Source organism: Urocitellus parryii, chromosome 5, assembly GCF_045843805.1.
Source record: "Urocitellus parryii isolate mUroPar1 chromosome 5, mUroPar1.hap1, whole genome shotgun sequence".
NCBI lineage: Eukaryota > Metazoa > Chordata > Mammalia > Rodentia > Sciuridae > Urocitellus > Urocitellus parryii.
This window is the reverse complement of record NC_135535.1, coordinates 45,436,233-45,461,996: the sequence shown is the minus strand read 5'-3', so window position 1 is coordinate 45,461,996 and position 25,764 is coordinate 45,436,233. Positions and strand designations below refer to the sequence as shown.

Below are 25,764 nucleotides of genomic sequence, written 5' to 3'. Positions count from 1 at the left end.
AACTGCATATTGTATTCACAAAAATGTATTTGAAGTTTGTTAATATTAAATACTTTTTTCCAAGGAAATTACTGTCATGTCTGTTATTTCTATAAACTACAAACATTCCTGAGTTAAGTCCTTCCCCAATTTGACCCCCCTCCCCCGCCAGATTCTGCAGAATTCCTTCTTCCTAAGTTGAAGCAAATTGTAAAACAATGATCTTTAAATCACTGAAGAGGAATTAGTTTCCCATTTGTTGCTGAAGTTATATATAAATATACATTATAGTTTATTTGCACTATTTTAAATGCTGCTTATGCAACTTATGCTAGATATATTAAGGGCTATAAAAGTGCTCTTTCTAGGAGTCTATTCTGAGAATATGAGGCCCTCACAAAGATTTAATTGTAGATGATTATCAAAGCATTGTTTTAACAACAAAAAGATTGTGATCTTAAAATATTTTCTGATTATAAAAATAATTCACAAAATACTATCTTAATATTGGCTACTTCAATTCCCCCAAATGATTTCAGTCTTAAGCTAGAATAGCTTGTTTTATGGAGAACACCACCAATACTTGTGCCCTGGAGGAGAAATATTCATTTGAAGGTGAAGCCAGATTTAAAGGTAGGTTGATAGTGTAGTTAGGTAAATCGGGTCTAATATCGAGTAAGATAAAGAAAATGGAGACCATTATTGAGAATGGAGTCCAGGAAACCAGAGCAGCACTTGGGGAAATTGAAATGTTAATGTCCCCAAGTCCAGGAACCCATCCTAAGGAAATGTTAATGAAGTAGCTCCCAGCAAACAGCTACCACAGGCCCTTCCTGCCCAGATTACTCCCCCAACCCATCTATCTCCCACCTTTTGGCCTTCCCACCAGCGCATTCTATCACTGCAAGATAAAGGGAAACAAAGGACATGAATGTGGGAAAACTAAAAGAAGACCTTAGCTATAAAAAAGGGAAGACCTCGCCCTTCCACAATTCCACCTTTTGGGTCCCCTTCCTCTCAGGAGAAGTCTTTTCTGCTGTCCTTTAATAAAGCCTTCCACTTTCCACTCTCACTTGCCTCCACATGCTTCTCTGGTGTTATACTTCAGCATTCGGGGAAGCAAGGACTGGTAAACAGCGGTAACAAAGGGTCAGTTCACTGGTACTATGATTTAATATGCAATTTTAACCAGATCCAACAATTACAATAAACAATAGGAACTGACTTGACACAGATAGACCTCAATGTTTTTAAGGGAATTGCCTGATAATTGTAGATGGTGGTCTTCTGCGAACACCAACTGATGGACAAGGTCTCCCTATGACTGTGATGAAGCAAAACAAACAAGACCAATTCATAATTTTGTTTAAGGAGAGACCAAAAACAACAAGGTCACTGCAAGCCATAAAAACATCTGCTTTTATTATTAATTGTAACTACACAATAGTCTGTAGTCTGGTAACACTAATACTAGAAGGGTAATTCTGATTGTCTATGCAAAACAGACAAAAATAAAGTGGGTACATAATAAATTTCTATAGAAGGAACATATACAGTCCAATAAAAACAAGCCTACTATATTTAGAACTACTGAACAGGTTTGGGTCTTGTTGACTAGCTAATTAGATGTTTTACCAAAGAAAAGGCATGTAAATTGTATTTAGAGATTCAAAATAATGTGCGTTTTTAAAAAGTAATTACTGTTAGTGGAAATAATATGCGTTTTTTAAAAGTAACTACTGGGTTAAGCCACCATTGTGAACCATCTGAACCGGTCTTTACTCTTCCTATACTATCAGAAATTAACTGAAAAAAAATTCAGAAATATAATTATCAGTTACTATTAACTAAGGCAAACAAAATATTAATTGCAAATAAAACACAAAATCAGCTAAGATGAATTATTAATGCTAAGAAGACTTTCGCTTTTTAAATAAATTGAATCGAAGGCACATACTTTAAATATGAGTGCGAGGGCAGACGTTTTCACAATGTTAAATGGTGTTATGAAAATAATTATATGAGAATCTAATAGCAGGAAGTTTAGCTTTATCTTTAGAGTCTGGCCCATATAGGGACTAAACAGCGTGTTTCAATTATTACTTTATTTTCGTTTATTTATTTGCGGTATTGAGATTAAACCCAGGGGCACTTCACCATTGAGTTCCATCCACAGCCTTTTTTATTTTGGATTTTGAGACAGGGTCAAAGCTGACATTCAACGTGCAATCATTCTGCTTCCAGAAAGTCTGGGATTACAGGCAGTGCCAACCGCTCCCAGCTAAACTGTGTGTTCTAAATGATTTCCTAAGCCACAAAATTCCATTTCTACAACATAACATATTCTCCTCTCCCCAAATAGTCATAACGTTATTTGGCATGCCCTCACAGAATATAAGAATATTATGCTTGAAATGCATTTACTGATTCTAAAATCAGTTACATCTCGTTTTTCCATTACTGCGCTGCTCGCAGTTTCACTTTACCGGGTCTAGGACGTCACCAAACCTAAGGGTTTAGGAACACCGCAGAGCAAACGCGTCGGGTCAGGTTTCCAGCACCTCCCGGACGCTTCCCCTTTAAACGCTCAAGTGGGCGAAGCGGATTCGTGACGGACTACAGCGCCTGCGCACAGACGCCAGCCGCTAGGGGGAAAAGGGCCGTGAAGCACGAGCTGGGGTCCAGGGCTGTCGGCCCTGGCAAGCTGGACTGGGACCTGGGCCAGCGCAGGCAGCTGTCGGGACGTGTCAGCGTTCGGCCGCCTGGGGCTCGGCTCCCCGACTCGCCCAGGTTCGGGTGCCTCATTTTGCCTGTTTGCAACTGAGGACCTGCTCGGGTCGAAGGCATGCGGGGAGGCTGCGACGGGCGGTGGGCGGAGCTCTCCAGATCTGACTGCCTAGTGGCTGCCTTGCTTTCCCTTCCGCCTTTCCCGTGGAGTCCCAGCGCAAACCAAGTGTGTGGAGACCCAGCCCTAGAGGGTGCACCCCTGCTTATAACAGTGAGCCTTCTCTCCCAGACGAGTTGGAGCTCTCCATCAGCACGTTTCTGGAAGGAGTTTGAGTTTATATTTCTTTTTGTGTTGGTGGAAGATGTTGGAATCTATATTTGCCTCTAAATGAGTGTTTTGGAGGCAACTTAAATGACTTTCTCTTAGAAACGTTCTGTTTTCTCCCTCAGGTGTTCATATCCTTATTTTCCATGACAGATCTTGATGACACTGTATGCAAAAGATACATGAAGATGATTACAAACATAGTAATATTGAGCCTGATCATATGCATTTCCTTAGCTTTCTGGATTATGTCAATGACTGCTAGCACCTATTATGGTAAGTAGGAATGTTCTAAATTGTTTTTCTGTAGTTGGTGGAATTTGAGACTGTACCTTTATAAAATCCAAAACTCACGTCGTGAGCAAGCTATGCTGTTAGCATAGACCAGACATATTTGTCTCTTTTCACAATATCAGAATTTATTGAATAACAAATTCACAAGCTATGTAACTTTTATCAGTGTTAATTCACCAAAAATAGTCATGGTTTACTTGGCGTCATAACTGAGACAATCACAAATTCTTTTATTCCATTCCAATATTTATTAATATCTGTAATACTCACTTTATGCAAAGATAGATAATTTTCAGGAATGGTTAACAGTGATCTAGGGGTTTCTGGAGGCTACACTGACTGCAAAGCAGAGAGCAGATACAAGTGCAAAAGAGTCGTGTAGGTGGTCAGATAAAATTATAAACCTACCAAAGAATTTATTCAGGGAAAAGAGCTGTCAAGGCTGGGAACTTATTCTAGGCAATTTCAAATGGGCTGTGTCAAGGAGGGAGATCAAATTGAGCTGAAGGCCTGGAGACAGGAATTTGGTTACCTCTCAACCTCTTGATGTGTTGAGATGATGTGGTGAGGGGCTCAGTGTGTCCCATGCCATTAGGTTCTCTTCCTTTTTGTGTGTTTCAGATAAAGATGTGGCATCTAGTGAAACTTCATAAACTCACAGGCATGCCTGGTTTCTGTTGTGGGTTTGAAACACCTGTGCACCATGTGCTGATTTAAATTAATAAGTTCACTCGTGGTCATTTTTAATTAGCACAATTAATGTATTGTATCAGTTTGCACATTGTTTTGTGCATCTAAGGGTTATTTGTCACTATGTTCGGTATGTACAATATCTGTGGTTATCTGTTTACCCAGACGAATTACCAAGTCTTTCGCCTAAGCACTTGTACTCAAAATGGAGCAGCTCATGGCAAACTGCTGCTTTATAAAATGGAGTAACTCAGGGCTAGGCACTGCAGGTCTATACAGCATGAAGCAACTCAGAGCAGAACATATGTGCTCTCCACACACATCCTCTGAATGGTTGTGAATGTTTGTGTGTCTTACCTTTGATAGCCTGAATTTAGTTTACTAACCTGATAATATAAACAGTTCCATGAACATTTTTAAATCGTTAGTAAATGCTCTTTATGGTAATACTCTTTATACCTAACTCAAAATGTCTTTATATTTCATATAATTATTTTATCCACTTTGGTGAAAAATAAGCACCATAAAACATTTGTGAAGCAATTTCAGTGATATTTTAATTTTGATGAGAATATTTGTAATACAATTTATCAATTTTATGTATTCTGTAATAAAAATTAAAGGCAGTATAATCTTTACATTTGGAAATTTAAAGGATTTGAAGGATTTGTCTGCTGTTTGATAACTTCATAAGAACTCTAGGATTGAGGGTATCGCGGGTTTGATCCCCAGCACTGCAAAAAAAAAAAAAAAAAAAGGTCTCCATTTAAAGCCTGAAGCCACTTTGTATAAATATTAGGCACTTTGGATTCAGATCCTGCTTTAGAGCATAAGCGTGCCTGTATACAAAGTTCCTTGATACGTCTATAAAAACAGCAGTGGTCAGTTCATGACAAAGGAAAAAGTGGTAAGGAGAATGAGAAAGTGAACTCATGTATGGTTATGTGATTATGATTGCTCTTTCAGAACTTAGTCCTTGGGGCTGGGGATGTGGCTCAAGCGGTAGCGCGCTCGCCTGGCATGCGTGCAGCCTAGGTTCGATCCTCAGCACCACATACCAACAAAGATGTTGTGTCCGCCGAGAACTAAAGAATAAATATTAAAAAATTCTCTCTCTCTCCTCTCTCACTCTCTCTTTAAAAAAAAAAAAAAAAAAAAAAGAACTTAGTCCTTGTGCAAAAAGACATAAATAATCAGGTGTTTGTTGTACAGAAGCTTTTGGGACTGATTATTGATAATGATGCATAGTAGGGGAGAGGGTTTGAGGGAAAGGAGGTGAGAAGAAACTTCTTGTGTAACTAAATAGAAAGAACTAGAATGTCTAAACTGAAGTGTCCCCCTAGGCCCAAGTGCCTGATGCAAATGAAGGAAGCTGTGCAGATTTTTGCATATTAGACATGGATCAATAGTTTTCACATCCAGAAATAGGATTTTTCCTATTTTGTGTTGTTAACTTGACCTTCTTTGTCTTTTATTTTCCCATTTTTTATAAAAATATGGACATAAGCAGTTATTCATGTTTTTCTTTACCATAAAGAAATCATTCAGTTTTAGTACCAGTGGTGAAAATTTTAAATGGAAAGGTTGTGGCCCCTCTAAAGGAGGTGGCCTTTCTTCTTCAGTTGATTCTGCCATGTTGGTCCGTTTCTCTTTTAAACAGAAGAATAGGAATTTTTATATGAAATTTCCTCATCTTTAAATATTGACTCAATTATTTGAAAATACTATGCTAGCTAAAATATCCATGAACTAAACAAAATATCTGTGAGCTGGATGCAACCTTTAGAAAAATGTTTGAGATACTCTTCATCATAAATAGCTATAAAAAGTTCTGAAAACTTTGAAATAGTGACTATTCCCCTGGAAGACTACCCCTCTGAAAATACATAAGTCTCAGCATAAATGTTCTACTTTGATGACTTATCTCAGTTCCTCTACTTAGGACAGTATTTGATCCAGAATGCTGTTAGCAAAGCTGATTCACAAAACTAAACTATGCAGACTTCACATGACTCATGCTGTATATTTATAACTTTTCAGGTAACTTACGGCCTATTTCTCCCTGGCGTTGGCTATTTTCAGTTGTTGTTCCTGTTTTGATTGTCTCTAATGGCTTTAAAAAGAAAAGCCTAGATTACAGTGGAGCTTTGGGAGGTATGTATTTATTTACAATGCTTAAAGTAACTATATAATAAGTATTTGTTTATATAATATAAACTTGTGTTTTTTAAATTCTGAATATAAGACTATGAATCTTAATGTTACATATTTTAGACAATAATAAAGTTATGCATTGCTAAACATTCCTATTCTGTCAGAATTCAGGAACAAACATATACTTTTAGTGTAACATACAAATTTAACTTCATAATTGACATAAAGTAGATTAATAAGATAGAATTACAAGGACCTTGACTATTATGCTCCTTTTGTTAGATTAGTCTTTTGACACTCCTCATAGATGTAAATGGAGGATTTAGAAAGAATAACTATTGAAAATTGCCTGAGTAATTTTAAGCAGATCAGTTCAAACCTGGTATTCTTCGTAGTCTAGATTAATTTTTCAGAACTGAGTTGTGACAGGCTGTTTGTTTGTTTGTTTGTTTACTTATTCATTCTATTACTAGGGTTTGAACTTGGGCCCTCTACCACTGAGTTACCTCCCTAGTCCTTTTTATTTTTATTTTGAGGCAGGGCCTCACTGTCTTTGAATTTGTAATCCTCCTGCCTCAGCCTCTTGAGTAGCTAGGATTATAGATGTGAGTCACCACGTGGAACTCATTTGTTATTCTTTTAGCAAATACTTATCACTTACTACTGTGTACTGCTGTTCTAGAAACTGGGGGTATAGCTGTGAACAAGGACAAAGTTTCACTTCTCCTGGAATTTTTATTCTTTAGGAGCAAAAGATAATAAGTAAATCTGTAAAACTTTTCAAATGATGAATTTTATGAAAAAAAAAATATAACAAAGTATATATGGTGGAAGATCTAAGACATTCTTCTGTAGAGAGGAGAGCATCAGATGTTTTTCTCATAAGGAGGTAATTTGGTGCTGAAACCCAGAGAAGCCAACAATGAGAAAGTCTAAGAGAAGTATATTCCAGGCTGAATAACAAGCTAGGCCTGACATCTACAGGACTGGCTTATTTAAGAATGAGAAGAAGGCTCATTTGACTAGGAATAGTAAGAAAAAGAAAAGTAATGAGAGATAACATTGAAAAAATAGGCAAAGACCAGGTTATATCGGAGCTGGTAGACCACAGGAAGGCTTTTATTCTAAAGTAGGTGGAATCTCTCTGCTTCAAATCAGAGGAGTGGCATGATCTGATTTGACAGGATAACTTTAGTATCCATCCATTGTTGAAAGAACCAAACCTTGAAGGTTAACCCTAAATATTTCCTATGGGATGCTCTTACTATAGGATGAGGATTATGTAGAACTGGCAGATCTTGAAGTCATTTACTAAGCCAACCTTTAAAATACTATTAATCTTTAGCCTCTGTTGCCCTGTAAGTACATTCTGCCCCCTCCATATTTATGTACAGAAGTTTTATAAACTAGTTTTATAAACTAGACTAAACTTTCATGGAAGCAAGATAATGTGATGGTAAAAGAACAAGCACTAGGGCTGGGGATGTGGCTCAAGCGGTAGCGCGCTCGCCTGGCATGCGTGCGGCCCGGGTTCGATCCTCAGCACCACATACCAACAAAGATGTTGTGTCCGCCGAGAACTAAAAAAAAATAAATATTAAAAATTCTCTCTCTCTCCTCTCTCTCTCTCTTAAAAAAAAAAAAAAAAAAAAAAAAAAGAACAAGCACTAGAATCAGGCAGAATTAATCTGAATGGTAGTGACGGCTTCGGGAGAGTCTCATATTATTACCTTTCTCTGTCTCTGTTTTCAATATCTAACAGAAAAGTATATATCATGCAGTCCATGGAGCTTAAACTTGAGGTCATCTCACTTGCAATGGTACCTTCCAAGGCCCTTGGGGAGAGCCCTACCAATGTGCTCTTATGGTCCTATCGTTTTGTAAGTTTTGCATAAGTAAAAGGTATTTTTTACTCTTTTTTTTCTTAAAGAGCGTCCTCTAAGTTTTAAAAGTGTAGTGCCCCACAAGGCCTAAATCTATCCCTGATTTTATTCTTAGGGTCATGGGATTAAGTGAAACAATTACCATAAAGTTTTTTGTTCACTGGACACATGAGCCAACATGTATTGTAAGGTAGGCAGATTTCTTCAGAATTATGCTAATTCCCTTTCTTCAGAATTGAGAAATATTGCTAAAATTCTGTTTATTTCCACTCTCCACCCCATGGGATAGTTGAGAATTAAAGTTAGCTAGACACACAGGTATTTTTTATATAAATTGTGTCATAATATAATCAACAAGTATTAGGAATGGCTATGTATTATTTATTTAACAAATGCTTATGTCACACTTAAGCATGTTCTGGGCATTCCTCTTAGCACTTTGGCAATATTAATTCATTGTAACAAATAATTTGAACAAGCTCTGTTTTGAGTGTAAAAACATAGTATTATGTTTTGCTAAAAAATATTCTCTCTCAGCCAGGCATGGTGGCACACACCTGTAATCCCAGCAGCTCAGGAAGCTGAGGCAGGAAGATCACGAGTTCGTGGGGCTGGGGATGTGGCTCAAGCGGTAGCGCACTCGCCTGGCATGCGTGCAGCCTAGGTTCGATCCTCAGCACCACATACCAACAAAGATGTTGTGTCCGCCAAACACTAAAAAAAACAATAAATATTTAAAAAAAAAAAAAAAAAAAAGATCACGAGTTCAGAGCCAGCCTCAGCAACAGCGAGGCACTAAGCAACTCAGTGAAACGCTGTCTCTAAATAAAATACAAAATAGGGCTGGGGATGTGGCTCAGTGGTTGAGTGTCCCTGAGTTCAATCCCCGGTACGCCCCCACCCCCCCCAAAAAAAAAATAAGTCTTTCTCAGGTATCCTTGCCTTGGTACTAAGAAGGGTCAAATTCTTTTTTTTTTTTTTTTTTTAAGAGAGAGGGAGAATTTTTTAATATTTATTTTTCAGTTTTCAGTGGATACAACATCTTTATTTTATTTTTATGTGGTGCTGAGGATCGAACCCAGTGCCCCGTGCATGCCAGGCAAGCGAGTTACCACTTGGGCCACATCCCCAGTCCCCAAGTTCTTGAAATTCTGTCTTTGACTTCCATACTATGTATTGTCCTGGCTTCTCTTACTTTTCTCCTCTCCTTTGTCTCTTTCCTACTACCATATCTTCTCTTTTAGCCCTTGGGCCTCTACTCCTCTCCTACCTACCTTGATTCTGAATTAAAAGATATATATTTGAAAACTAATTCTGACACCTGTACTTGATATGAATTTTGGCAAGTCATCTAACTCCTAAGATCCTTACTTTTTTTATCTCTTATGAAATAGTTCAGGCCTTTGTCGAGACTCAAAGAAGATAATGTGTGAGACAGCATGCCTTTATAATCTATAAAACATATAAACAATGAGTGTTAGTGATTATCTGTTTTCAACAATGGTTTTTATGTGGATGACTATTAATTTAGCATTACCACAAACATTAGTTTCTTTCTCCTTATCTCTACTCATTCCCCCAACTTCTCTCCTACCTCATTATATATACTTGTGGGGGCGTACCAGGGATTGAACTCAGGGGCATTCAGCCACTGAGCCACATCCCCAGCCCTATTTTGTATTTTATTTAGAGACAGGGTCTCACTGAGTTGCTTAGTGCCTCACTTTTGCTGAGGCTGGCTTTGAACTCCCAATCCTCCTGCCTCAGTCTCCCAAGCCACTGAGTATATATACTTCTTATTATTAGTGTAGAGACAGATTCAGAGTTCTGGGGGGGGAAACAAGGAAAGTTTCAGAAAACTGAAATTAATTCTCCTAGAGGAAGAGTAGATGAAGTATTTCAATTGGGAAGGTTATGTGGTTTGAGGCTTCATAGGATTTAATGAGTTATTCACATTGAATAGGATTCAAATCTGATAAAGTCATTACTTTGCTGCTAGCACTATTAGATGGAAATTGTCAAATAAAATGGAGGGAAACATGTTTTTAACTTCTTTTTCAGTAGTAACTGATGTTTGAAAAGTCAGGTAGCAAAAATATAATATGTATGTTTCTAAAAATTATATTGGTATTATAACAAGCAACTTGATCTGCTTGAGATCAAAGGACACCTTCTGACTGGATTATAAACTCCTTGAAGACCAAGAATGTATCTTAAGCCTCTGTATCCTATGCTTCTTTGACTAGTGCTAGACACAAAATAGGTGCTTAGAAAAATAGATATACATTGACTTAAAAACTTTTTCCCTTTTTCTGAATCCTTTTATTGTATGACATGTTCTGTTTAGGACTTTCCTTGCCTTAAGGGTAAAAAAATGTAATGTTTATTCAAAGTATATTAGAAAGGTTTGGGATGTATTTCAGTGGTAGAGTGTTTGCCTGTCATGCATGAGGTTCTAGGTTCAATTTCCAGCAAAAAAAAAATGTCAACACAGGACTGGCATTGTAGCTCAGTGGAAGAGTGCTCACCTAGCATGCATGAGGCACCATCCTCAGCACAACACAAAGATGAAATAGATATTGTGTCCACCTACAACTAAAAAATACACACTAAAAAAAAGTCAGTGTATATCATAGTAGTTGGTAATACTTTCCTGAAGAAATAATGGTATTCATCTGTAGCATTGAGTTTACCATGAGAAGTTATGCATGATGTAAAATGCTTAGCCTGACACCTGACAGATATATGTTTTTTCTTAATAACAGTTATTATTGTTCTCCCTCCACTACTACTCTTCAGTTTTAAGGAATATTTGTTAAGCTTTGCTGTGTCATGCTTTTAGCTTTTGGTGTGCTTAGAATTAATAAATGGGAGTTACAGAACTTTCTTGAAGATCTAAGTACTTAGAGTCAGTCCTTCATGATACAGGTACACATACCTTAGTATTGATAGGATGGGAAAGGGATAAGGCACTGCTTAATTCAGACACTGAGGTGAAGGCTCTGGTCTCCTGGAGAGAGAGGATGAAATGAAGGGGATGAGTGGAAAAGTACTCGTGAGCTGCAAAGCCCTGGGCAGGCAATTTATTCCAAGGGAAGTGTTGTCTGCTTGTTGTTGACATGATTCTGACAGATTACTGGAAGCTTTTCTTTGAACATGTAAACACGGACGGTTTATTATTAGGCTTTTGGCATGGCAAGTTTCAGTTTCATTCACCAAGAAATTAGGCTTAATGGTTTACCATTTTTCATTAATTTTCAACAAATATTTAGTGATGGTTCCATGTATGCCAGTCACTATTCTGAGCACTTAGAATTTTAACAGTGAATAAAATGGATTAAAAACCTTACTATCATATGACTTACATTTCTCTTCAGGGAAGTCAATAAATGATAGGTTTGATTCTATCAGGTCCCCTCAGGAGGAGTTGCTATAAGCATAGCAACCAGTAACACCTCACAGCAAGGTGAGGTGTTACTGGTAAAGGCCCATGGTGATACTCTGTGTTGTACTCACAAGGGTGTGTTACCTGTTTTTAATCACTATAGTTCACGTCTGGTGTTCAGTCTCTCTTAAGTAGAAACCTCACAACATTAGGTTCCTAGATTTGATATAACCAAGAAAACTAGGTGGGTGTTGCTCATTGTCATAAGAGATTGCTATGTGAGCCAGAATGCCACTTTATTAATCTCATAGAATGTCGAACTACCAGGCAAACTGGAATATAAAAATCACTGTTTAGGCATGCCCTGTTCTTGTAGGCAAACCATATGAGAAGTCAGATTATAATTAGAAGGTTGCTTTGGTGAGTGTGAAGTCTGAGGAAACAGTAATGCAAGTCCACAGGTCAAGGGCCCCTTCCCTTGGGCAGGGTTCAAAAGTTTGCTAACCTGTCTCTTTTGGCCTTCACTTTCCACATTCAGGGTTAACTAGCCATCTTTTTATCCCCACAGTTTTACTCTAGGCAGATTATGTATTAAACAATAGAATCCATTTTATTAAATTCCTGCAAAATTATAGTCCTGCCTTTCTCATTTTCTCATTTCTCCCAGAGATTACTCAGATTACCTTGATTGCAATTTGGGATGTTGCATAACTTCCACTATCAGACACATGTAAACAGTGTTGTTCCCCCACCCCACAGATGGCATCTGTTGGGTACAGAAGTTACCTGTTTTAAGCTCAAAAAGACAGCAGCAATAATTCTTAATTTTTCAAATTCTTTATAGCACCCTATTGTTGTATATATGAATCTCTTATTAATGAGAATTAGAAATTCCTGGGGTAGAGTGGGCAGGTGGCCTAGACATGAACAAGAGATAGCAGCTACTTATCTAAAAATTCAGGTGTAGCTGGGAGTGGCCAAAAATCCAAGATATTTTAATGCTACATGAATGAAATCATTCCTTCAAAGAGTGTCTTAAATTTATTTCTTAAATTTAAACCTGACATCATCATGAACATGAGTCACTTCATGTAGTATTTTAGGATGATCAAAGTAAAAGGGATATGGATAACTTTTGTAGCATTGTTATAATGTGCATAAATTATTTTAGAGCCATTCCACTTTGGAATTGTTTAAAGATAGACGAACAGATTCTTAACAGTGACTATTTATGAAGGAGAGAGGGCAAACACTTTGTCTTTTGCTTATACTTCATATGTTTTGGCTTTTCATTCAAATAGCCTATTTTGTAGTGTTTTAAAAATCAGTGGAAGAAAATTAAAGGTTGAATACAATGACACAGTATTTATCATTATCACTGTTGAGCCACTGGAACTGTAGTTGCTGTTATTAACACTGACATTAGCTAACATTTATTGAGGGCTTCCTACATCCTAGGTAGAATAATAAGCATATTCCAAAAATTATCTCTTAACAGTTCACAGCAAGCCATTGAGTTAGGAAATATTCTCATTCCACCAATGTAAAGTTGAGGCTTGAGGAGGTTGGGTCCCTTTTCCTAGTCACACAGAGGCAGGTGGAGCAGCCAAAGCCTCAACTCTAGACTGTTCAATTCCAGAGATGAAGCTATTTATTATTGCTTAATACCAAGTTACCCTGTTTCTTTAACTCACAATTAAAATACACTAACCTTAAATAAAATGCCAGTAATTAAGCATCTCTGGCTAAATCAATTAATAACTACCTGGTTATAGTACCTTAACCTTGAGCTGAGCAGTGGTAAAATGGGTTATAATGGGAATAACAACCAGGTCTCCTATTATATTATTTAATAGAATATTATTTATTTAGTATTATTTATTTAGTACTTATTTAGTAAATGAATAGATTTATTAAATAAATATTAATATTAAATTATTTAATATCTATTGTATTAACATGTATTATATAATAGGATATTATTTAATAATAAAATTTTCAGTTACTAACTGAATATATTTATCTTGAGAATTACAAAGAACAGAAATTGTCAGCCATAGAGTAAGGAGGGTTAGAACATTTTGTAGTAAAAAATAAAATTGACAAAATATGGGGCCAGGAGTTGGGTATAGCTCAGTGGTAGAGCGTTTGTTTAACATGCTGGAGGCCCTGGGTTCCATATCCATCAGGGGTTGGGGAAGGAGGAGAAAGGAGTGGGGAAGAGAATGCTACACTTTGGGTAAAAACAGAAGGGAAAATTTAAAGGCATGCATATATAAGCTTATCTTTATAAAAAGAAACACAAGAATAGTTAATGATATAAACAAACATAGGAAGGAAAATAATACACTTGGTTACATAGAAGGAGACTCATGGGTCCTGAAGGAAGTAATATTTCTCTAATGATACCTTTTCTGTGAGTTCAACTTTTGGACACATATTAATATTTTACATATTTAAGAAACAAAATTGTATCAGTAAGGATGGGAGGTGGGAAAAATCTAAAATTGGAAATAGACTGAAACAAACCCAATTGCATTTCAAATGAATAAGTACACTGAAAGGAAAAAAGAAAGAGTATGATACAATATTTAACTATGTAAACTATGTATCCTCAGTCTTAGGTTGAAGAGAAGAAAAATTGTAAACAAGTAGGCTATTTATAGTAAACATTTTTGTTTTAGTTTGGGTGGTGCAATTCTGAGACAATTGTAAATCAATGTAGGATTGAGGTAATGAGTGAATTTGTCATTGTTGTTGGAATCAAGGCTCCTTATTAAGGACAAAAAAAAAATCAGAGCAAGGAATAGGGGAAGGCAAGAGAGAATCTATAGGGATAGATTAGAATTGGTGTGATCTTGTCATCTCTAAAATATGTATGTATGTGTGTATATACTTATGTATGTAGTTGTCTGTATATTTATATGTGCATGTGCATTCTCTTGCCCTCGCCACCTATGACAAAAATACCCTAGTAACCATGAGAGTACATTGAGAGCCTAGATCTTGGTCTCAGTGCCTACTAAAATTAATCAACTTCTCAGAGAAATGGCTGCCTCCAGGGATGGGGCAAGTTAGGTTTGGGATGAGCCTAAAATATCTTTTTATATTGGGGGGGGAGGGGGAGGATGGGGTCATGTCAAAAGAGCCTAGCAGCCAGCTTAAAGGGACTCCTACTGGACAAAATCTGGGACACTTGGAGCACCAAGAGTAAGTACAATAATGTGCTATGATATTTTTTATTTGAATGAGGCAACTACATTCTCAAAAGTGACAATGTCATTAAACAAAAAAAATTTTATATAAATATGATCCACAGTAAAAGAAGTCTCTTAACATCCGTCTGTTAGCACACTTTTTTTTTTTTAATACCAGAGATTGAACCCAAGGATGCTAACCACTGAACCACATCCCCAACCCTTTATGTGTGTGTGTGTGTAGGGGGGTGTATTTTGTTTGTTTGTTTGTTTTGTTTGTTTTGAGACAGCATCTCACTGAGTAGCTAAGTCTGTTTTTGAACTTAAGATCCTCCTGCCTCAGCCTCCTGAGCTATTGGGATTACAGGTTTGTGCCACTGGGGCCAGCTATTAGCATACTCTTCAAATGGAAAGTGGTATTCATTGGGTTAAGATGTTCTCAGGGCAGTCACATCCCCATATGACTTCCTGGGGTCACCTTGATTGAATTTGGTGTATCCTTAAGATTCACACACTTGTTTCTTTTACGTTTTTGTCATATTTATAGATGGCTAATTTCACTCATTATATTTTGACTCATTTTTATAGGGTTAACTAACCATTATAATAAATATGAAGGTACTTTACTCCCTCTACCACCAAATTTTATTCACAAGAATAATTTCAAATTTTGTAATAAAAGGCCTTTAAGGCTAACCCATTCCAGAATAGGTTACTCTATTCCCTATGGAATTACCTAGAGAGAGGCTTTATAACCGCTTTCCTGTATAACCCACAGCAAGTACTAGGGATTGAACCCAGGAGCATGCTACCACTGAGCTCCATCTCCAGGGCCCCACTAAGCTTTGAAGCTAGTCTTGAACTTGTGATCCCCCTGCCTTAGTCTCCCACATCACTGAGAGATTACAATCTTTTCTTTGCTTTCCCCCCTCCTCCTGTGTCATAAAGTATATAAGTTTCCTTCTTCGTTTTCCTGGCTGAACTACAGATTGTATAAGACTTCCTTGCAATCAGTCACCCTTTGAAAAATGAATAAATGCAGTCTTTCTTCTTTGTTTACCTCCACAAAATCTAGAGACAGCTATGCATGGTGGCATACACCTGTAATCCCAGCGATTTAGGAGGCTGAGACAGGAAGATTACAACTTTGAGACCCTGTTTCAAAATAAAATAAAAATGGCTGGGGATATAGCTCAGCATCCCTGGGTTCAGCACTGAAGTGGGGGAAAATATCTAAAGAGACAGAAAAGTCTAAAAGTATAAAATAACATTCACAGAACATATTCCATTTTTAGTTGCATGTAACATTTTATGGATTTACATAGGACAGTTTAGCTAAGAAAAACTCCCCTCACCATAGTTTGAGGTTCAGCAAGAGAACATATGAAAGTTTTTTTAGAAAAGTATAAAAAGATTAACTTTGACTTTCCTCTGTAAACTAGGGGAAAAAAAATCCAGGCTATAGGGGAAAATCGTAAAAGAAACTTGAAAAACCGTAATCTTTGCAACCTCAGAGAGGGCCACAGTAATTTGAAAATTCTCTAGATTAGCCTTCTATTCAAACTATGAATTTGAGTGTATGTGTGTAATATGTATTGTTTAATAATAAAATCACTGCCATTTATTCTGTTTTGCAATTTGATTATAAAACAGCTGTCTCAAATAATAAAACATTGTTTGAAAGGAGATCAAAATATGGCAAAAAAAATTTATCAGTGAATTAAAATGACATTCAGTTTACTGTTTGGTAATAGTTTAGTAAATTGCAAATGTATTAGAAGTGTACATTCATGTTGTAATATGAAAATTACTGAAAAACACCAATGTTTTTCAGCACTAATATATGGATTAAGTATAATTCTGTGTCTATATGTTTCTTTCAGGGCTAGTGGTTGGATTTATCCTAACGATTGCAAATTTCAGCTTTTTTACCTCTTTGCTGATGTTTTTCCTTTCTTCTTCAAAACTCACAAAATGGAAAGGAGAAGTAAAGAAGCGTTTAGATTCAGAATATAAGGAAGGTAAACTTAATTACATTCAACGTTACTCAAAATGGTTAACTGTTTTATCCTAACATAAGCTTTTTTTTTTAATGGAATTTAATAACATAAGCTTTTAATCAGAACATATTTAGTCTGTCAACAGATCAGTTTTGAGAGTTACTTTAGTAGCTTTATTTATCATTTACTTTACTGCAATAGGAAGTAACAGCAACATTTTAGAAGCTCTAGAGTCTATCATTAATTATTTTAGATTATTAATACCAGCATAAAATGAGGGTGAATGTGTCATATTACTCTTAAAACTTTAAAAAAAAATTTAGTCATTTTTATTTTTCTACACTTTAAGATAAAGTTCTTATAACTGCATGCATTTCCTTTTGAGAAGAAAACATTTCTTATGTTTTTTATCTACTTCTTTGTTTCCAGGAGGGCAGAGGAATTGGATCCAGGTGTTCTGTAATGGAGCTGTGCCTACTGAGCTGGCTCTACTGTACATGATAGAAAATGGCCCCGGGGAAATACCAATCGATTTTTCTAAGCAGTACACTGCTTCCTGGATGTGTTTATCTCTCTTGGCTGCACTGGCCTGCTCTGCTGGAGACACCTGGGCTTCAGAAGTTGGCACAGTACTGAGTAAAAGCCCGCCAAGGCTAATAACAACCTGGGAGAAAGTTCCAGTGGGTGAGTCTTGATTTGAGTTTCAAAACAAAAACAAAAACACCCCTGTTAATGTATTTAAGTGCTTTTTAAGAATTTTATTTGGTTTTCTTAATCGGAAAATTGCTATGGGATATTAAATTATTGATATTAACTAATATTTGATGGAAACATTAACAAGACCTGGATATATAGTACAAGAATATAGAGACCGACCCACAGACTTAATCAGTGGGAAAGGAAAATATAAGGAATAGAGTTTTTCTTGAGATCCTATTATGTAATAAGTGCTTTTAACATAGTCTTTCAAACTATTGTTTCGACCAACAGTGGATTAAAAATATCTAAAGAAAAATAATTTTGTCTGTACTGAACACTTAGATTTTTTTCTTACAATTATTCCTAAATAATACAGTATAATAATATTTAAACAGCATTTGTGTAGTGTTAGTATTTATTATAAGTAATCTAGAGAACATTTAAATTATGTGGAAGGTGGGATGTGCATAGGTTATGTGCAGGTACTACACCATTTTATGTGAGGGACTTGAGCATTCGAGGATTTTGGTATAACCAATCCCATGTGGATAGTGAAGGATTTATGTAGGTATATCTCAGTCCCCTATTACCATTAGCAACTGCTTCTACTTCCTTTTTAAAATCTTCTCTCGGGCTGGGGATGTGGCTCAAGCGATAGCATGCTCCCCTGGCATGCGTGCAGCCCGGGTTCGATCCTCAGCACCACATACCAACAAACATGTTGTGTCCGCCGAGAACTAAAAAATAAATATTAAAAAAAAAAAAAATTCTCTCTCTCTTTCTCTCTCCTCTCTCACTCTCTCTTAAAAAAAAAAAATCTTCTCTCTTCCTTCCTTTCTTTTCCACCTTCTTCTCATCTTCCTTTTTTATTCCTCTTCTTCATTATCATTATTCTTACAATGGCTAACATTTTGAAGACCTACTATGTTCAAAGCACTATCCTGGCTGCTTTACATAGAATATTACTTAGTACTCATAATAATCATATGAATTTGTTCTTGTATTGTTTTCATTGTTAAAAAAAAAAAAAGGAAACTAAGGCACAGAGAAATAGCATTCTAGCTCCAGTGAACCATTCTGGTTCACTACTAGAATCTTGAGAGTTACTGAAGAAAAAGGACTATTTTCTAAATAAGCTATAGTCTAGAGATTGCATTAAAGAGAACTCTTTCTAACGAGTACCGCATGATCTCACTTATATTTGTAATCCAAAATAGTAGACCGTATAGAAGTTGAGTTTATAATGGTGATTACCAGAGGCTAGGGAGAATAGGGGAGAGAGAGTGATGGGGAAAGTTTAATTACTGGGGACTAAGTTATATAGGAGCAAGAACTTCTGCTGTTTTATTGCATAGTAGGGTAACTAGAGTTAACAGTAATGTATTGTATATGTTTAGAAAGTTATAAGAAAGGATTTTCAATTTTTTCCCCTTAAACATGATAAGATGGTAAATTTTTGAGGAGATATCTATACCCTGATGTGAACACTGCACAATATATACATGTATCAGAATATTACATGGTATACCATAAATATATACAATTTTATGATTCACTTAAATTTTTTTAATTAAAAAGAGAACTCTTTCAAGTTAATGTTAATTACATAGCTACCATAATGTTACAAAGCTATGTAATTAACTTTACATAGCTTTGTTTTAACTTTACATAGCTTTGTTTGACTTTGTTTGACTATGTACTGATTATTAACCAGATGATTTTATTTATGTTTCTTCTTAGGAACCAATGGAGGTGTTACAATGGTGGGACTTGCCTCAAGTCTCCTTGGTGGTACCTTTGTGGGCATTGCATACTTCCTCACACAGTTGGTTTTTGTGAGTGATTTAGACATTTCTGCTCCACAGTGGCCCATTATTGCATTTGGAGGTCTAGCTGGATTGCTAGGATCAATTGTGGACTCATATTTAGGGGCAACAATGCAATTTACTGGTAAGACCATTACATTATTGTAATTTATTGGTTTTTCAAAGAAATGGGGGAAGATATGGAATTTTTATTTTAAAGATGTAAAAAGGAAAAGAAACCCAAAGATACAGGATTGTTGAAGGACCAGAAATGACAGGGAAGAATCTCTTCCACAGGTTTTTTTTTTTTTTTTTTTTTTAATTCTTTTGTGTTAAATTCATTGAAAAAGAATGAGTTCTGCAGAGCAGTGATTAGAGGGGAAGATACATTAGTGCAAGGAATAGACACTTTTGATTATGAGCCATCTAATCCCAGGAAAGTAGGACATTTAGGATCAGCTCATTTTAATGCACCTCCTTCCATTTGTTTTCTTCAAGTCCATTTGATAGATAGTTATTGTACTAATATGACTACATACACATTACCTACTTTCCTACTGTGATATCATGCTTGATGTCTTCACCATTGAGTTTTGGAGTAGTTTGTTTTATTTGAGGTAGTATTTAACTAGATATCCCAGGCTAGTCTCAACGCCTGGGCTCAAGTGATGCCCCTGCCTCAGCCTCCCAAGGAGCTAGGACTACAGTTGCATGCCACCATTGAGTTTTAAGTCCCACTCAAGGTAAATGGGAGAGTCAGTTTTCCTCAAAATTCTGTCTCTTGCTTCTGGTGCTGTCTGGCCCTTTCATTCTACGGATATTTCCTGTTAGGTGTGTATTTCCTGCACATGTCACCAACTATATTTTCTCCTTTGATTGACATCATGAAGAGACTGAAGGCTAGAGAAGGTTCCCTGAGTTCAGTCCATCCCATGCTCTTCAAACCCAAGATAATATTATTGAGATGTGCTGAAACTTATTTATTCAAAGAGGCCTTTTGTAATCAAAGGTTCCATGTATCTCACCATTTAAATTATTTACTAAGGTCATTGTACAAGTCACTGAGAGTTTTTCAAAGGTGGTCTCTTTTGGAGAAAAAGCCAATTTTCTTTTTTTAATCTAGTATTTGAATATTCTTATTTGCTTCTTTTCTATTCCAGGTTTGGATGAAAGCACTGGCATGGTAGTCAACAACCCTACAAATAATGCAAAGCACATAGCAGGGAAACCCATTCTTGATAACAATGCAGTGAATCTATTTTCTTCTGTTCTTATTGCCCTCTTGCTCCCAACAGCTGCTTGGGGGTTTTGGCCCAGAGAGTGAACTGTATTTCATTTCCACTGGTTGAAACTGGTGAGTTCAAATAAATTTGCAATTCTAAGTTTTATCCTAACAATAATAATAATTGTAATGTTAAAGTGAAAATGTGAACTATTTCCGTATTCTATTATGATGGAATTCCACAGTTTCATCAACTCACTTTAAAAGCTAGTATCTTTCTAGAGAAAGAGAAAATTACATAGAACTTATGCATATTTTCCTTCTGCTGAATGTAGCTTCTTGATCAGGGGAGCTACATTTTCTCTACATATTGCTATATATCGAGCTGAAAGATCTACATAGTCAATGGAAGTTTTATTTTGCTTTGTTTAAACCAGTGTCAGGATTGAGAGTGATGACATTTTAAAATGGTTCCCAATTGTAACAGAAAAATGTCACTGTACAAATTACCCCAATGTTATATTCATTTTTTTTTTAAGAGTGAGAGAGGAGAGAGAGAGAGAGAGAGAATTTTTAATATTTATTTTTTAGTTCTCGGCAGACACAACATCTTTCTTTGTATGTGGTGCTGAGGATCGAACCCGGGCCGCACGCATGCCAGGCGAGCGCTACCGCTTGAGCCACATCCCCAGCCCCTGTTATATTCATTTTTAATGGCTTAAGCTATTTTGTGTGGAAACCTCAGTAAGCATACTATCCTGACCGTCTCTCATTACCTTGCCAGTCACAAGTAATTATGAAAAGTGCAAAGATTGGTCCTAGTGAATTATGTGACATTATTCTCTCACTCCAGGTTAATAATGAAAAAAGGTAAATTTATTTTTCATATGATCATTAGAAAGTGTGAAAATAATTTCTAACTAAAATCAAAGAAAATTATCTAAAAAAGTGCACCTTATTATATATTTCAGTTGTGCACTGAAAATAAACTATATTGAATTCAATTTTTTTCTCTTTTCACATTTTTTCATTGGTGTATTATGGTTGTACATAATTATGAGATTTGTTACATATTCCTATATGCATACAATATAACAGTAAAATTTGGCCAGTATCACTTTCCAACACTTCCCCTCTCCCTTTCTGCCTTCACCCCAACCCAAGACATTAGTTTTTATTGTTGTTGTTTTATTAGATCATTATAGTTATACACAGTGGTTGGGTTCATCCTGACCAATTATGCATGGAGTTTGATTTCAGGTCTCAATCCTTCCTCTCCTCCCCCATTCTCCTTCCTCTACCTTGTTAGACTTCCCTTCACTTACCTATTTTTTTAATTGATTCTTTTTACTTATACAAAAGGGTGATTTTTTAATGCATTTTCTAGCTTTCTTTTATAAATGACTGGAAAAATACTTTGATTTCCTATTACATACCTTCTAATTTGTGCCCTCCTTTACACTGTAGCTTTAAATTTTTCAAATTTGTTCTTCACTGCGACCTACCATGTACTAGAAGTTTTAACAAGGAACAGAGTACTTTACCAAATATATCTTAAGATGTTTCTCCTGTCATTTCTGTACCATTCTTCCCTTTCCCCTTAAAAAAGTTGGGAAAGGACTCCATGAGTAAGCCAGCTGAGAGTGGAGACAGCTTAGAATTCTTCAGTGGTGACCCAACTGTAGTGATGATTTGGAACTGACTGGTTTAGGAAGGAAAACAAAATAGTTTACATCCTTAATTCTTAAGTCATTCAATCAACTCAGTGGATCACAACATTGGTTTTGAAATTAGGTAAACTTTGGAAGCACCTGGGCAATTTAAAAAAAAAAAAAAAAAAAAAATTTAGTACCGGAGTTCAATACTCAGGGGCACTACACCCCAGCCTTTTTTTTTTTTTTTTTTGAGACAGGGTCTTGATAAGTTGCTGGGGCTGGCCTCTAACTTGCAGTCTTCTTGCCTCAATTTCCGGGGATTATAGGTATGTGCCATTGCATCTGGCCTGCGTGTTTTTAAAAATCAAAACTTGTGTCTAAGCTCCATGCCCCCAAATTCTGACTTAGCTGATATAGGATATAGCCTGGAAATTGAAATTTTATAAAGCTTTGGGTGCACATGAAAATCATGTAGAGATTTTTTTTTTTTTAACTCTGTTATCAAGGCCCTTTTTTAAACCAAGTAAATCAAAATGTCTTAAAATGATGTCCTTGCTCTCTTTATGTAGCCTACTCCACATTGGGTATTTTTACAAAACCCTCTGATAGATTTTATTATCTGGCCAGGTTGAGAACCCCAGAATTAAGAATATCTGTATTTAAAGCACTGTGTCTAAAGGAAGCATCAAAAGAATGGAATGTCTTGTTTTTAGGGAAACAACAATCAGCAGAGCGCTGGGGTTGATAGCTTCTGGTAATCGTGCACTGTCTTGCATCTGCATCTCTTGTCATTGCTGTCGGTTTTTCATGCAGCCCATATGTTATTTGAACATGCCTTTCCTCTTTTCCTAGAAATTCATCCTCATGACATACTAAGGGACAAAAGTACTTACTGGGACCAGCTTTAGGTTTGGTACAATCACCTTGTCATTAACAGTGTGGAGAGAGATTACTATACAATCCTTTGTTTGAAAACTTAGGGTTAGTTGTGTTTTGGAATCAAAATTTTTCAGAATTTAAAAAACTAATAGGATCCACATACAATATTTCACTCAAAGCTACTAAAAAAAGTCCAGGGTAGAACCCCATTATCAAATGCACTCCTACTTTTGTGGTGAGTTATGAATAGCCCCACTGAAGGTGATGACTAAAGAATGTAAAGAGCCTCAGGTTAAGTCATGTCAGGTTTTGTCACCAAACTTGTGAAGAAACAATCCATAGTTCTTGGATATGAAAACTACAGATAAAGAATTGAGGTTCTGTCCTTTTGTTAATTGGATATTTAATTCAACTATTCTTCTTGGGTAGGTGGGCAGTTATATTAAAAACACTTTCATGGAGAGAGCTCCATGTAACAATATAATAAAATATTATGTGCTTCTGCCTAGGTAGCTTAAAGGTGTATTATTTATTATTATACTATAACATAATAGAGGACTGCAAAGTGTATGTGGCCCAAGGCAGCTTTTGAAGAAGACTTCAAGAAGAGACATCACATGGGACTACCAGGACAGCACAGACTTGTCACAGAAGTTCATTCCATCTTTAGTATTTTTCCCTTCTTGAGTTATCTATGCTTTATATCTCTTTCTTGTTTCTAGCTACTATAAATATAGAATACTGGCTGCAGAAATTCTAACTCCACCTCAATTAGAAAAAGAACTATTAAAGAGAAAAATTGTGAAATGAGATGTTTTAAACTTTGCACCTGCCTGCGGTATGAACAGCTGCTGAGTATTAATGCACAGTGAATACCCTAGGTCCCAATCATTGGATATTCCTGATATTTTATCTGATGTCCCCAGTACCACCACAATGAGAATGAACTGCAAGCCACCAAATCCCAGATGAATTGTATGCGCTTTAAAAGTAAAAACACAGGAATGAGAATATAGCTGTGGTAGAGCACTTGCTCAGCATGCGTGAAGTTCTGGGTTCGATCCCCTGTACTTCCAAAAAAAGAAGAAAACAATTATGCAGCTTAATTATTTAATCTCCTTATGGAGTATTTGTTGCTCTAACTCCCAGTAAGTCCTGAATATTTTTTAAATATATGAGTGTTTAATGTGTTTGTTGAATTAAGTTGTTAGACTCTAGTCAGTATTTCTCTTAAGTCTCTGAAAGTCAATAATTGGAAACATATTTCTGGAGGGAAATAAAAAATTTAAAAAAAAAACAGTTTGGCTAATTGAATTTCTGAGGACTGTGATGATTCCAACATTTCTCAATCATGTGAAACCAGTAATGGTTTTGAAACTAATGAGTCAGGAAATTATTGTAGGGGAAGTGAAAAAGTGGCAGAACAGGACTCCTGAAATTATTCTCCCTGCCAAGACTAAATGTCAGTTCTCTTTCATTTACCATAATCTCTCCCTTTAAAATTTATTTTATAAATGTGGCAAGTCTTCATATATATTTAGATTTTTTCTTTTTTATTAATGTTTAATGTAGTAATAAAATAAATATGTGTGTGTGTGTTTTGTTTTTGCTGTACTAGATACTAAACCTAGGGCCTTGCACATGCTAGGCAAACACTCTACCATTGAGCCACATCCCTAGCCTTGAATCTGTTCTTTTTTAATCATTAAAGATAAAACTAAAATATTCTTTGGCCTTTACTACCCCTTTAGTAATTTTGGCCCCTTTCTGTCTTCCCCAAGATAATAATCACTGGTAAAAATTTGTGATAATTTTTACGTATTTGTTTTAGGAGTTTTTTTTTTTAAGTCAATTTTATAATTAGTAATGTCTTTTGCTGCTTGAAGCCAAGTTGCTTATATCACCAAAAAAATCTAGCAAAAATAAAAGACATACACTAAAACATCAGTGTGTTATCTGGTAAGATTACAGATGTATTAAATATTCCTTAAAAATTTTTAAATAAGTATATAAATTGTGTCTCCTTAAAGATGTTAAAAATACATATACAGGGCTGGGGTGGAGCTCAGTAGCAGAACATTTACCTATCATATTTGAGGACCTGTTCCCAGTAGTGGGGGAAAAGAAAATACAAAACTAGGGCTGGGGATGTGGCTCAAGCGGTAGCACACTCGCCTGACATGCGTGCCGCTGGGTTCGATCCTCAGCACCACATACCAACAAAGATGTTGTGTCCGCCGAGAACTAAAAAATAAAACATTAAAAATTCTCTCTCTCTCTCTCTCTCCCCCCCCTCTCTCCTCTCTCACTCTCTCTAAAAAAAAAAAAAAAAAAAGAAAATACAAAACTAATTTTAAGTACTTTTCTAAAGGTCTTCAATCAAATGTGTTTTTTTCTTTGAATTAAGAAAAAGGCTGAAAGTAGACAAATTATCAGGTAATTACCCCTCTTTCCCATATACCCCTCCCATTATTATTTTTAAATGCTACTCTTTCTTTGTAAACTACCTTATTAGCAATGAACTAAAAGAATAAAATGGAATTTTAATGTAAGTAATGAATACCCTCAGATTAATTCTTCATATCTTGCTTAGCTATTTGCATTTGGAGTTTTACATGGCAGATACCCTAATACGGGTCATAGAATTCTAGAACAAAGAATCTTAGGTTAACTTTCCCGTGCCATTGCCCAGACACAAAGCTATAAAATACATATATATCTCATATAAATGAGTATAATCTTTTCTAACATTTTCATGCTTTCTTTTGCATACACTGTCTGTTGTGCCTGGTGTTCTTTTCCTCCCTTATCCATCCTAAGAAAACCAGTTCAGTGGCTGTTCCTCTAAGAAGCTTTTCCAGACTCCCTCA

At 36.1% G+C, this 25,764-nt stretch overlaps 1 protein-coding gene across 6 annotated transcripts; it reads left to right on the top strand.

Moving 5' to 3' along the window:
• The first annotated feature begins 2,611 nt into the window (after positions 1–2,611).
• Positions 2,612–24,738, top strand: Tmem19 (transmembrane protein 19). Of its 6 annotated transcripts, none has more exons than XM_026386595.2 (8): positions 2,798–2,977; positions 3,157–3,307; positions 6,056–6,169; positions 16,518–16,655; positions 17,064–17,318; positions 19,074–19,283; positions 20,299–20,492; positions 23,404–24,738. In XM_026386595.2, the coding sequence occupies exons 1-7, from the start codon at positions 2,825–2,827 to the stop codon at positions 20,460–20,462; spliced, it is 1,185 nt and encodes a 394-aa protein (XP_026242380.2). In that variant the 5' UTR covers positions 2,798–2,824; the 3' UTR covers positions 20,463–20,492; positions 23,404–24,738. The 6 variants fall into 6 exon arrangements, with proteins under 6 accessions (XP_026242383.1, XP_026242384.2, XP_026242380.2 ...); XM_026386596.2 differs by having other exon boundaries at positions 23,617–24,736; XM_026386598.2 differs by lacking the exons at positions 2,798–2,977; positions 23,404–24,738 and adding an exon at positions 2,612–2,769 and having other exon boundaries at positions 3,185–3,307.
• Positions 24,739–25,764: the final 1,026 nt, after the last annotated feature.

What these genes read in the sequence shown, in the direction of transcription:
- Tmem19 (XM_026386595.2), top strand. Translation starts at nt 2,825, where the DNA reads ATGCGGGGAGGCTGCGACGGGCGGTGGGCGGAGCTCTCCAGATCTGAC. An exon ending in GACTGCTAGCACCTATTATG is followed by an intron (nt 3,308 to 6,055) that starts GTAAGTAGGAAT and finishes ATAACTTTTCAG; the next exon opens with GTAACTTACGGCCTATTTCT. An exon ending in CTGGGAGAAAGTTCCAGTGG is followed by an intron (nt 17,319 to 19,073) that starts GTGAGTCTTGAT and finishes GTTTCTTCTTAG; the next exon opens with GAACCAATGGAGGTGTTACA.